Source organism: Dromiciops gliroides, chromosome 2 (genome assembly GCF_019393635.1).
Source record: "Dromiciops gliroides isolate mDroGli1 chromosome 2, mDroGli1.pri, whole genome shotgun sequence".
Classification (NCBI taxonomy): Eukaryota; Metazoa; Chordata; class Mammalia; order Microbiotheria; family Microbiotheriidae; genus Dromiciops; species Dromiciops gliroides.
Window position 1 is genome coordinate 460,262,385 of NC_057862.1, and position 13,209 is coordinate 460,275,593.

General features: G+C 42.4%; 1 protein-coding gene across 1 annotated transcript in view; it reads right to left on the reverse strand.

The window, feature by feature from the left end:
- Positions 1-301: 301 nt before the first annotated feature.
- The window catches only part of LOC122741176 (somatomedin-B and thrombospondin type-1 domain-containing protein-like), a 35,554-nt gene continuing 22,646 nt past the window's right edge, over positions 302-13,209 (reverse strand). Inside the window, exons 3-5 of the mRNA XM_043984336.1 lie at positions 8,688-8,766; positions 2,196-2,372; positions 302-618 (exon numbers count right to left, since the gene is read on the reverse strand). Coding sequence (XP_043840271.1) covers positions 501-618; positions 2,196-2,372; positions 8,688-8,766 — 374 coding nt within the window. The 3' untranslated portion in view covers positions 302-500. The remainder of the gene's footprint in view (positions 619-2,195; positions 2,373-8,687; positions 8,767-13,209) is intronic.

The window sequence follows — 13,209 nt, forward strand, 5'->3', positions numbered from 1 at the left end:
GGGTGGCAGGCAGGCTGGAGGCACCAGGGCAGCCAAAAGATCTCTGCCCTTTCATTCACACAATCACATTCACACTCTGCATGCCCCAGTTAAGATGAAGGACTTTGCTAAGGGCCAACATTACCATTCAGTCTGGGTTTCCTTCTAAGTCTATTAGACAAAAAGAAAAAAAAATGCTGAGCTGTAGTTTCTCCAAAACATCTTTATTCTCTACGGTAATGTGTCAGGCCACACTGGTATAAGGAAAATGGAAAGAAAAAAAACAACAGAAAGTGTGTGTGTGTGTGTGTGTGTGTGTGTGTGTGTGTGTGTGTGTGTAGATTTCCAGTGTTTTTAGGATTAATGTGGGGAGGAGTGAGGAGAACCTTCACATGGACAGAAGGATGTCAGACGAGGGGTGCTTTCAGTCTTGGGGAGGAGGGAGCTGTGACAGATGATGGTCCACCAGTATCCCAAAGCTCAGAGGCCCTCTATGGGCAGATAGCACAAGTTCATGGCCCCTAGACAAACAGGAAGCTGTGGACAGCAGGGCAGGAACAGACTTCCAGCTGCTGAAATCTCTTCCAGGTCCCTCTACAGCTGGGATTGCCAACAGCCTGCCACTGAAGCAGCTGGTCCCTGCAATGAACAAAGCACAGAGCATAAACCTTCGAGGGGGCAGCACCTGCATGCTGGTCCAACCATCCTCAGGGTCACCACAAGGCCATCTGGATACATTTCATAGGGATCTACATCTCCCAAGGCTGGAGAAATTGGAAATAAACCAACAAAGAGTCTGAATTTCAGAATCACAGAACAAAAAAAGCAAAGAACATCGGAGATGGAGAGAACCTTAGAACAAAGAATGTTAGGATAAGAATGTCAGAGATAGCACAAAAACAAAACAAAACGAAAAAGAAGGTCCAAGCTGGAAACAACCTTAGGACAAAGAACACAGAATGTTAGAGCTGGAAATACCCTTAGAACATCAAATATCAGAACTGGAAAGGGGTTTGGCACCTAGAATCTTAGAACTGAGTATATGTCCAATGTTGGAACTCAGAATCTCGCAATTGGAATCATAGCTCTAGAGCTAGAAAGAACCTCAGAACCCATGCAGTCCAACTCCCTCATATTACAGATGAAGATACTGAGGCCCAAGGAAGGTCACACAGGTGACTTTCCAACCTCCCACTTAAAAGAGGAGTCCCTCCTACAATGTTCCTTAGAGGTAGACATTAAGCATCGGTTGAATAGCCAGGGAAAAGTCATTTCACCAGCCAGTGAGTTCCACTATTAGACAGCTCTAGACATCAGTTCTTGTTAATTGTGAGCCAATATATTTTAAATTGTGCATACCCTTTGACCCAGGAATACCACTACTAAGTCTATATTCCAAAGAGATCATAAAAAGGGAAAAGGATCGACATGTACAAGAATATTTATAGCTGCTCTTTTTGTGGTAGCAAAGAATTGAAAATTGAGGGGATACCCATCAATTGGGAAATGGCTAAACATGTTGTGGTATACGAATATCATGGAACAAGCTATTGTGCTACAAGAAAAGATGAGCAAATGGATTTCAGAAAAACCTGGAAAGACTTACATGAATTGATGCTGAGTGAAGTGAGCAGAACCAAGAGAACATTGTACATATAGTATCAACAACATTTGGTGATCTACAGTGATAGACAACTCTTCTCAGCAATACAATGATCCAAGACAATGCCAAAAGAATGCAGACTGAAGCATATTATTTTTCGCTTTTGTTGGTTGTTGTTTTTTAATTGTTCTTGTTTATTTTTTCTTGCATTTTTCCTTTTGTTCTGATTAATGTGGAAATATGTTTAACATGATATTAATGTATGACTATATCAAATTGCTTGCTCGTCTTGGGAGGGTGGAGGGAAGGGAGGGTCGGAGAAAAATTTGGAACTCAAAAAATATCTTTACATGTAGTTGAGAAAAAGTACAATTTTAAGTTTTAAAAAAAATAAAACCAAAATAAAATTTTAAAAAATAGTAAGCCAATATTTGCTTTTCTGTAACTTCCATCCACAGGCTTTGGTTCTATCCTCTGGTAGCCTCCTTTTATATAGCTCCGTATAAACTAGGAGGGGTGACTACTTCACCATCTCACACACACACACACACACACACACACACACACACACACACACACACACTCCACCCAGTACCAAAGTCCAGACTCTCACCCTCTGGATCCTTTACCATCCCCATAGCACCGAAGGCTTCTCCTATCCAGGGCAGGAGGCTCACACATCACACAGACTGTATGACCTTGGGTGAGATACCTCATCCACTGGGTGTAGGGGGTCCTCGTTTGAAGGCAGCCCACAGTGATGGTCACAAGCTGGAACATGACACAGTACCTGTGGTCAGCATAAGGAAACACACATACAACCACATTTACTAGCAATAATAGAGTAAATTCTGAGACCATTGTCACCTCCAGCCCATGAACCAGAGGGAAAAAAAAATTCTTTTTTATGTTTCTGTTTCTCCACTGGGGCCCCTTCTTCCCATTTGTCTATGTCAATGTCCCCCACAAATAACTAATCTTGTGTTCCTTTCCTATTAAACCCTGCTAAGGTTAGTGTTAACTGCTCACCATGGACTCAGAATAGGAATGGACCTTAAAACCCAGAACACAAGAGGTGAGAAGCCAAAGGGACCCTATAACTGTGAACATGTTGTATTTCTCACAGTAGAGTAGCAGCCCCTTGAGGGCAGCAATGCTCTCACTTTTGTATTGGTATTCCCAGTTCCTAGCAAGTGTCTGGAACATGTAACAAGAGCTTAAGAAGGGCTTGTTGGTTGACTGATAACATGGAATATAGAATGTCAGAGCTGAAGGTACCCATCCTAGAACTTAAAACATTAGAAACAGAAAGGAACCCTGGGCAAGTCACTTAACCCTCATTGCCCCGAGGGAAAAAAAGGGAAGGATCTGAGGACATAATAATAATAGCTAACATTTGCATAGCACTTTAAGGTTTGAAAAATGCTTTAGATGGTATCTTGTTTGATCCTCACAACAACCCTGTAAGTTAGGTAGTATTATCATCCCCCCCTTTTTACAGATGAGGGAACTGAGGCTGAAAGAACGTGAGTTACCCAACGTTCATACATCTAATAAGTGCCTAAGACAGGATTTGAACTCAAGTCTTCCTAACTTGAAGTCCAGCATTCTGTCTACTATACCACCTAACAGCCTCCAATTCTATGCATAGGGAAGAGAATGTTAAGAGCTGGAAGAGATTTCTAACCCAACCCCCTCATTTTACATATGGGGAAAACGGAGACCTAAATAAAGGGGAAATGATTTGCCCAAAGTCACATATAGTAGCACTAATGGAACTAGAGCTTAATCTCCTAGGTCTTGTTGTTTTTCTTTCATTCTCAAAGAGGACATAAGGAAGGGGATGCCATGACTTGCAGTGAATTGGATTTAAGTAAGGGAGGGCTGGGCAAAGTCACCAGCCTCACTCGATCCTCCAGAGCCATCTGAATCCAGTGGCAAGATATACATCAGGACAACTGGAGATGGCCCTAGATGCAATGGGAGACCTTGGCCTTTTTAAGCTAAGGTCTTTCCCAGGTCTCAGTAATAAATAAATAGACAGATGAATGGGGGGTGGGGGAAGGGATGGAGGGAGGGAAAGGCAGGCAGGCAGGCAGGCAGGCAGGCAGGCAGGCAGGCAGGCAGGCAGGCAGGCAGGCAGGCAGGCAGGCAGGCAGGCAGGCAGGCAGGCAGGCAGGCAGGCAGGCAGGCAGGCAGGAAGAGGGAGGGAGGCCTTCAGGGATTCAGGCCAAAACAGGAGCAATTGCTATTTACACTCACTCTGAGCCATTAAAAGGCCAAACAATGACCGATCAGGCTTCAGCTGGGACCAATCTTTGAGAGGCAGTGATTTGGGGCTAAGGAATGATCCTTCAAAACTCTCCTAGGTCTTAGTCTAATGGTCCTTGCCCTTCATAACTAAGGATGTTGACTGACTGATACTGGTTTTAGGATTTTTACTCTTCCCCTAAGTCTAATCTTATTTACATTTTCAAGACTTAGGACTCAAAAGTCTCAAAGGAATAAAGCTTAGCTGTGTAATGTTAGGGTTGGCAGAGTGTCCTATCCTCTACCCATTTACTCAATAAAGAGGTGGGCAGCAAAACACCTCACAATTCCTAAGAGCATGGGATTTAGAAATGGAAGGGTGGGATGATTAGTCTAACTTCTTTCTACAGATGAGAAAATTGAGAGGGGGCAATGGATAAAGCACCAGCCCTGGAATCAGGAGGAACTGAGTTCAAATCCAGCCTCAGACATTTGCCACTTACTAGCTGTGTGAGCCTGGGCAAGTCATTTAATCCTCATTGCAATAAAATAAAATAGAGAGCCAAAGAACTGAAGATTACAGAAAAGAAAGGACCTTAGAATGAAAAGAAAATTATGCCCAGGGTCAGGAAAGATCAAGTTTGAATCCTAGCTCTGACATTTACTAGCTGTGTGACTGTAGGCAAGTCACTTTATTGCTCTGAACCTCAAGTTCCTCATCTGTAAAATGGTGACATCTCTCTAGTATGATCCTCACAGGGTTGCTAAGAAGATCAAATGAGATGAGTTATACAAAACACTTTGCAACCTTTCAAATAATAGATAACTGCTAGCTATTATTATTGTTTTAAATATTATTTTAAAGCAGCAAAGCCACAATTTGAACCCAGCTCCTTTGACTCCATATCCTATGCTTTTCTCAGTAAGTTACACTACTTTGGAGGTAGCCTCTACTACCAGCCCACAGCACCCACCTAGATCTTAATAGGGAGAGTATTCTCAAACAATTTATTACTGCTACTTAACCAATAGCAACTGAACCTATAATCTATATGATGATCACTACCATTCATTGCCATCGAGAAATTTGAACTTTCACAAGAAAAGATAGACACTAGCGTGTGTTTTGGTTTGGGGTTTTTTTTGGGGGGGGGGGGCAATGAGGGTTAAGTGACCTGCCCAGAGTCACACAGCTTGTAAGCGTCAAGTGTCTGAGGTCAAATTTGAACTCAAGTCCTCCTGAATCCAGGGCCGGTGCTTTATCCACTGAGCCACCTAGCTGTCCCAAAGATAAACATTGTTGATCACTAACCATTGTTTTGTGAACTCCGACATTTAAAAAGCAGAGTCATTGACCCAACAAGACATATGTTTGCCCTGATTTCAGTAAATTTGCCGTATAAAAATTTCCAATTAGAGGAGTGATGATTCAATTTATAAAAAGATTGCTTTACTGTAAGAAAAAAAAAAGAATGCTTTACTGTAAGAAAAAAAAAAGAATTTTCCACTGGATTCCTTTATCCAAGTTGTCCTAAGTCACTTAATTGTAATTCAATGTACAAAAATTCTATTTGCTTTTAACTTTGTGAAGAACTATGGTGGGGGGGGAGGGGAAGGCACAGGGAAGGAGAGGAAGGGAAAGCTAGCAATATCGCCCCCTGCTGGGGGAAGAGGAAAACTGCCCTCCGCACCAATGCACCTGTGACTATGTGCATCTGGTACCCTCTAGTGGCAGCAGCCTCTGAGGAGCTCAGAAATCATTAATGGAGCTGTAATTTTTCAGGCCTTTTCTAAGGCATTGGCTTTGGGTGCGGGAGTGGACAAGGCTCCCAAGAATGGTCCAGTCTGTGCTGGAGAGTTATGGTGTCAAACTCAAACAGAAACAGAGGCCACTAAACTATACAGAAGAATTCCGGCAGGCTGCATGCTATTATCTATGTTTTATTGTATTTTCATCCGGTTCAGGAGCACTCGAGAGCATTTTGGACAGCATGTGACCTGTTGGCCAGGGGTTTGATACCTCAACTGCAGAGCACTGAACTAAAGAAAATTCAAAGACACCCTCCCCAAAGCCAGTACCTTCCCAGAGAGCAAATAACACCCCCCCTATTTGGGGGAGGGGGGGGGCAGGCAGGGCAATGAGGGTTAAGTGACTTGCCCAGGGTCACACAGCTAGTAAATGTCAAGAGTCTGAGACTGGATTTGAATTCAGGTCTTCCTGAATCCAGGGCCGGTGCTTTATCCATTATGCCACCTAACTGCCCCCATTTCTCTTTTTTTAAATGGGGAACACACGGGCGCTAGACTTGGAAGTAAGATTTCCAGTAGTCTTCTATCTCTCCTCCTGCCTCTTAACTCACTATGTGACCATGACCAAGTCATATCTGCTCTTATGGGCTTTAATTTCCTCCTGTGAAACCAAGAGGAGGTAGGGATGGATAAACTTTGGAGTCAGGGATCCTGGGTTTGACGGTGGCGCTGCTACTTACTTTGGGGTGAGACCCGGGGCAAGCCACCGCCCCCTGGCTGGAGACTTAGTTTTCTCACCAGTAAAATGCAACATTTATTCCAGAAGGTCATTCAGCAGAAGAAAGTGCTTTTCCTCTAGAAACCTAAACTGTTACTAGATCTGTGGTCACACATGTTGGAGAGCAGTGAGAAATAAGAACAGAGATCATTGCAGGATCTACAATGATCGGATTTTCTTTTCTTTCTTAACTTTTACTTTCCGTTCCAAATCCTCCCCTTCTCTCCACCTCCTCTGCCACCCACTGAGAAGGCAAGAAAAGTGATCCCCATTATATACATGAAGAATGAAGATATTTTCTTTCTTTCTTTCTTTTTTTTGCGGGGCAATGGGGGTTAAGTGACTTGCCCAGGGTCACACAGCTAGTAAGTGTCAAGTATCTGAGGCTAGATTTGAACTCAGGTCCTCCTGAATCCAGGGCCGGTGCTCTATCCACTGCACCACCTAGCTCCCCCCCCCCCCGAAGATATTTTCTTAACAAAAATGAGACCTATTTCTGCAAGCACTGTCTTCGGGAAAAATGACATTGCATATATGTTGGATCTAATTTTCTTCAGACATCGTTTCCCCAGTAGAAGGCAAGTTCCTTGAGGGAAAGGACAGTTTAATTTTTTTGCCTCTATTCTCAGTCCCCAGCACATCAACTGTTTGGCACATCATAGGCACCCAATAAATGCACTTTGGATGGATTAATGATCACAAAGCCTCAGGAGAATGTTTTCTTTTCCTGAAATCAGGAACAATAATGATAATTATAGCTAACATTGACTGGGCTAAGCACGTTACAATTATTATCTCTTTTGAGTCTCACAACAAACCTGAGAGGTAGGTAGTGTTATTACCCCCATTTTACAGATGAGGAAACTGAGGCAGAGATTAAGTGATTTGCCCAAAGCCACACAATTAGTAAGTGTCTGAGGAGGGATTTGAACTCAAGTCTTCCTGACTCCAGGCCAAACACTGCACCATCAAAAAACTGGCAAGAACAATAACTTTAAGGTCAACAATATACTTTCCTTACAACAACCTTCTGAAGGAGGAAATACAAGTACTTTTATTCCCATTTTGCAGATGAAGAATTGTGTAAACTCTAAATCCTATGAGTATGGATTATTGTTTTGTTTTGTTTTGTTTTGTTTTTTGGTGAGGCAGTTGGGGTTAAGTGACTTGTCCGGGGTCACACAGCTAGTAAGTGTTAAGTGTCTGAGACTGGATTTGAACTCAGGTACTCCTGACTCCAGGGCCGGTGCTCTATCCACTGCACCACCTAGCTGCCCCTGAGTATGGATTATTATCAATTAATAGGGCCTGACCCCATTCACACGTTCTCTTTTCACTTCATGCCCCTTATAGAAAGCATGGGAATAACAACAAAGACAATAACAAACATTTACATGTTGCTTTAACATTTGGGGATTAGTGTCAGAACTGAAAGGGGCCTTGGAATATACTGCTAATAATAATAAAAATAAGAAGAATAACTTTATATATGTTATCTCCTGTGGTTTTTCACAGTAACCCAATGAGATCGGTACTGTTATTATCCCCATTTTAGAGATGAGGAAATTGAAGCTGACTGAATAGAAGTGATTAGCCCACAGTCACATAGCTAGTAAAGAGCCAAACCCAATTTCCCTTCATCTCTAGTCCAGTGCACTTTCCATTATGGAGGAGATTAGATTTGATTCTGTAGGAAACGAGGAGTCCTGGAAAGATTTTCAAGAAGAGCAGTAACAAGATGAAAGTCAGGCTTTGCTCTTCTTGTTCTTTTAACTGACATTTACCCTCCACCACAGACCTCCTCCAATGTTTCGTCATGAGGTGTTCATGACCCCAGGTTCTCGAAGCTTCTGCCAGGGGAGTATGAGCTCTGGAAAGACCCTCCCTGCAAGATGGAACCTCTCTGAGCACAAGTCCATTGACAGACTTGCCATGTCTGCCTGTCACTCAAGGCCCAGCCTAGTTAATTATGGAAAGACTCACTACCTGAAGATTGGCCACCAGGGAGTGATTTTTTTTTTTCATTTTTGTCCATAGCAACCTGTGCAGAGTGTCTACCCTGGTGCAGAGGGGCTGAGATCTGGGCTGGTGGAGGAAATGCCCAGACCAGTAAAACGGTAGCTTACATTTACACATATATTTTAGGTTTTAAATGCACTTTCCACATATTACCTCATTCTATCCTCACAGCAACCCCATGTGGTAGACAAAGCAGGGATTATCATTCCCCATCTTACAAAGAGAAAAGTAAAACTCAGAAAGGAAGGAATATGCCCCAAGTTTAGCCCCAGAAAGCATCTTCTAGTTCCCAGTTCTCATCCTACTTACCCAGCTGACTTTCTCTCATGGGCCAGAGCCCTCTTTTTCCTCCCATTCCGAAAGGCCCCAGTGGTTATGAGAGCTGGGACTGTGGGGGCCAGAGAGAGAAAACAGAACCGTGTGAGTAACTGCCCCCAGCCAGGGCTCCTGGAGACACAACAGAGTCATCTGCAGGAGAGCCAAGGCTGGTCCAATTTGACATTCAATCTATTAAAATAAGCATTCAGTTGCACTGAAAGCCTAGGCTCACCATTCCTCCTGCCAACAAGCAGGTTTTTGATCAGGGAAGTTGCAGAGGAGAGAGAAGAGAGGAGGAGGAAGGAGAAGTGAGAGCCAATTCACAGGAGGTTGGTGAATTCTTCCAAAATTTCAAACTGGCTGTAGCAGTGGCAATGAGAGGAAGAAGTGTCTATAAGAAAGATGATCCCCGAGCTTCCCTGCCCTACCCACAACTTCTTTGCAGTAGAGTTTGGTTTTTATGCTTAGCTTATTGGATCACAAAGATTTAGTGCTAGGTGGAAACTGGGAGGACGTCCATCAATTGGGGAATGGCTAAACAAGTTGTGGTGTATGACTGGGATGGAATATTATTGTGCTAGGAGAAATGATGAGCAGTGGAGTCTGAATGCAGATTGAAGCATACTATTTTCGCTGTTTTTGTTTTCCCTTTTGTTCCGATTCTTATTTCACAATATGACTAAAGTGGAAATATGATTATCACGATTGTACATATATAACCTGTATCGGATTGCTTGATGTCTTGGGAAGGGAGGGAGGGAGAAGAAATTAGAACTCAAAATCTTACAAAAATGAATGTTGAAAACGATCTTTACCTGTAATTGGGAAAAAATGGATGACTTGAGAAAAACATGGAAAGACTTGCATGAAATAATAAAGAATGAAATGGGCAGAACCAAGAGAATGATGGATATAGCAGCAGCGATATTGTTCTAAGAATGACTGTGAATGGCTAAGCTATTCTGAGTACTACAAATACTCAAATCAACTATAGAAGACCTATGAAGGAAGATGCTATCTACCTCCAGAGAAAGAACTGATCAATAGAAGAATGCATTGTATGGTTGTATGTATATTTATAAATCCATGGCAAATGATGACCTTGTCTAGTGTGGGTTGGGAGGGAAGGAGGGAGACAGTTTGGAATTTTAAATGCAACCAAAAAATTAAATTAAGGGAAAAAATTTAGTGCTAGAAGGGACCTCAGAATCCATCTGGCTCTCCAACCTCACATTTTATAGAAGGGTTAGAAGGGACCTAGACCTTAGGACATAGATTGTTAGAGTTGGAAGAGAACTTAAAAGCTCGTCTGGTCCAACCTCTCATTTTAGAGTCATATAAACCAAGGTCCAGAAGTGAAGTGATTTGCCCAAGGGTCACACAAACCAGTATTCTTTCTACCACATGACACTGTGGATACCACAAGGGCAGCACCTGTATCCATCTAAACTTTGTGCCTCTCCCAGCACACAGTAAGTCTTTCATAGATATTTGTAGCTATAGTCTCTCCTGCTTCTTTCCACTATTTAATTTTAAAAAGTGAGTCACAATGACCAGTGAAGGCTGAATTTAGGCCACACTTTTGTCCCCAATCTGCCTTGTATAAAACCTAAATACAGCCTACAATTGGTGTCATTTTTCAATTTCTGTCTAATTTTTTCTTCCATTCAGAGTGATCTCATTTTAGGGGTACAGACCTATACTTGGCTCTCTAAGGCATAGAGCAGTATGTCAGCAGATGGAGATACAGAGGGGGGAAGCATGGATGACCATTTGCCCAGGATGCTGCAGAGAGAATTTCTATTCAGGTAAGAGTTGGACCAAATGACTTCTGAGGTTTTTTCCAACCAGAGCTATGGTAGAGCAAGCTCAAACAGGCTTCTGAGAGCTGATTGTTAAATTTTTAAGTGTGAGCATTTACACATCAGAAATCAGCAAATACTACAAATCAGGGCTGAATTTATTGTTTTGCTGATTGCCTCAGCTTAAGGAAGGAATAGAGAAAATGTTAGCCATGTTGATTAAACTAAAAAAAAAAGTGTCCTGAATATTGTAAAGCAATGTTGTAATAAAGCAGCATTGTTTTCAAAGACTGGGTTGTTAAACATTTACTGCACACATGCTTCCAACACTAAAATTTGGGGAAGGAGGAATCTCTTCTAGTCACCAGGGTGGATTTTAGTATAGCACAGAGATAGAAGAGGACAGGACTGATCAGGGAATAGCAAGCCATCCAGTTTGGTTGCAAAATAGACTGCATGAAGGGTAGCAGGTTGTCCAAATGCATCGTGTCTAGCCAGCTATTGCCTCATGACACCATGTCCCACTTAGGTCCTAATTGTCAGGACAAGATTTGGAATTCCCAGAATGAGAATTCCATTCCTGTTCCTGGAATTAGGTTGGGGGTGGGGATGGGGGTGGGGAGGAGCAGGACTGAAGAAGAGACAGGATCATAGCTGGAATGTTCCTTGACAATATCTAGGTCAGAGGTATCAAACACACAGTTTAGGCAACACTCTTGAGTGATCTGGATTAAAATGTAATTGGGAAATATTAACAAAAGAAATAAAAATACAATAGAACATAGATAATGTACGTCTATGGTTTTCTAAGTCAATATGCTGCTGGAAGGGATCCTTTTGTACAGTTTAGTTGTTTATGTTTCTATTTGAGTTTGATTGCATTGCTCTATTTTAACAGGTTTCCTCTTATGGATAGAGAAATTAAGGCCTGAAGAAGGGAAGAGTGCCCTAGGTAGTAACAAACATATGAAAATTCATACACCAAAACAGGACGGAATGAAACAAGGTTCTAGCCCAGACAGGCAAACCTGAAAACCTTCTAGATCGACACAAGACCAGGGATTTCACTATATAGAGCATTCCCAGATGAGAAAATTCCTTCCACCAAAGCAGGGCAGCACCTTCTTTGCAACTTAGGATCTTAGAGTATTACTTAGAGCCCTGAAATATGAAATGCTTACCCAGCTGGGGTCACTCAGCCAGCATGTGAAAGGGCTGGGAATGGAACCAGGTCTTCTGGGTTCTGAATAAAGACTTTTTTTTTTGAGAGCTTCAAAACTGGATAGAACTGGCTGAGGGGGGCAGCTAGGTGGCGCAGTGGATAGAGCACTGGCCTTGGAGTCGGGAGTACCTGAGTTCAAATCCAGCCTCAGACACTTAACACTTACTAGCTGTGTGACCCTGGGCAAGTCACTTAACCCCAATTGCCTCACTGAAAAAAAAAAAAAAAAAGAACTGGCTGAGGCTAAAAGGTATGGGGACTGAGGACCTTGAGATTCACCAGCCTACCCCTCACCCTTCAGATCTGTCATCTAGTAGAAAGAGGTCTGGACTTGGAGGCAGAGGACATGGATTTGAGTTCTAACTCTGCCATTCACTAGATGTGTGACCCAGAACAAGACGCTTTGCCCACCTTGGACCTCAGTTTCCACATCTATAAAATGGGAGGATTGAGTCAGTCCATCCTAAGATCACTAAGGGCCCTTCCAGAACTATAATTCTATGTTCTATGTCATAAGGTCTCCTTTTGCTCTATACTCTAGGGATCTTTCCAACTTTAAAATCCTGTGTGCCCTCAGGGTTAATAATAATGCCAATAACAATGACTCGCATTTATGTAGGGTTTTAAGATTTACAAAATGCTTTTCATCTATTCTTTTACTTGATTCTCACTGTAGCAGTCAGGTTAGTGGTGAAATGTACCAAGAGCTAGACTGAGAGTCAAGAAGATCTGAGTTGGGGGGCAGCTAGGTAGCGCAGTAGATAAAGCACTGGCCTTGGATTCAGGAGACCTGAGTTCAAATGCAGTCTCAGACACTTGACACTTAACTAGCTGTGTGACCCTGGGCAAATCACTTAACCCTCATTGCCCCACCAAAAAACAAACAAACAAACAAAAAAGATCTGAGTTCAAATCCTGATTCAGACACTTGCTCACTACATGATCCTGGACAAATCATTTCACTTATCTCCACCTGTTTTATCATCTTTCAGGAGGGGATGAGATAAGATACAAGATATAAGAAATAAGTGCTATATAAATGCCAGCTATCATTATTAATGATCCTGTGAGATACATGCTATTATTATTAACAGGGTGAGAGGATAAGTGACTTGACTAGGGTCACGCAGCTTTTTTTGTGTCCAAAGTAGGATTTGAATCCAGATCTTCCTGACCGCAAGTCCATTACTCTATTCACTATAAATCAATCAATAAACATTTATTAAGTGCCCACTTTATGCCAGGCACTGTGCTGAGGGCTGAGCATACAAAAAGAGGCAAAGGACAGTGCCTTACCTTAAGGAATTTATAATCTAACAGGGGAGACAACAAGCAAACAGGTATATAGAAAGCAGCTCTATACAGAATAAGTAGGAAATAACTAATAGAGAAAGCATTGTCATTCAGAGCAGTTAGGGAAGGTTTCCTATAGAAGGTGGGATTTTAGTCGGAATTTAAAGGATGCCCAGAGAGTTGACAAGCACTATGC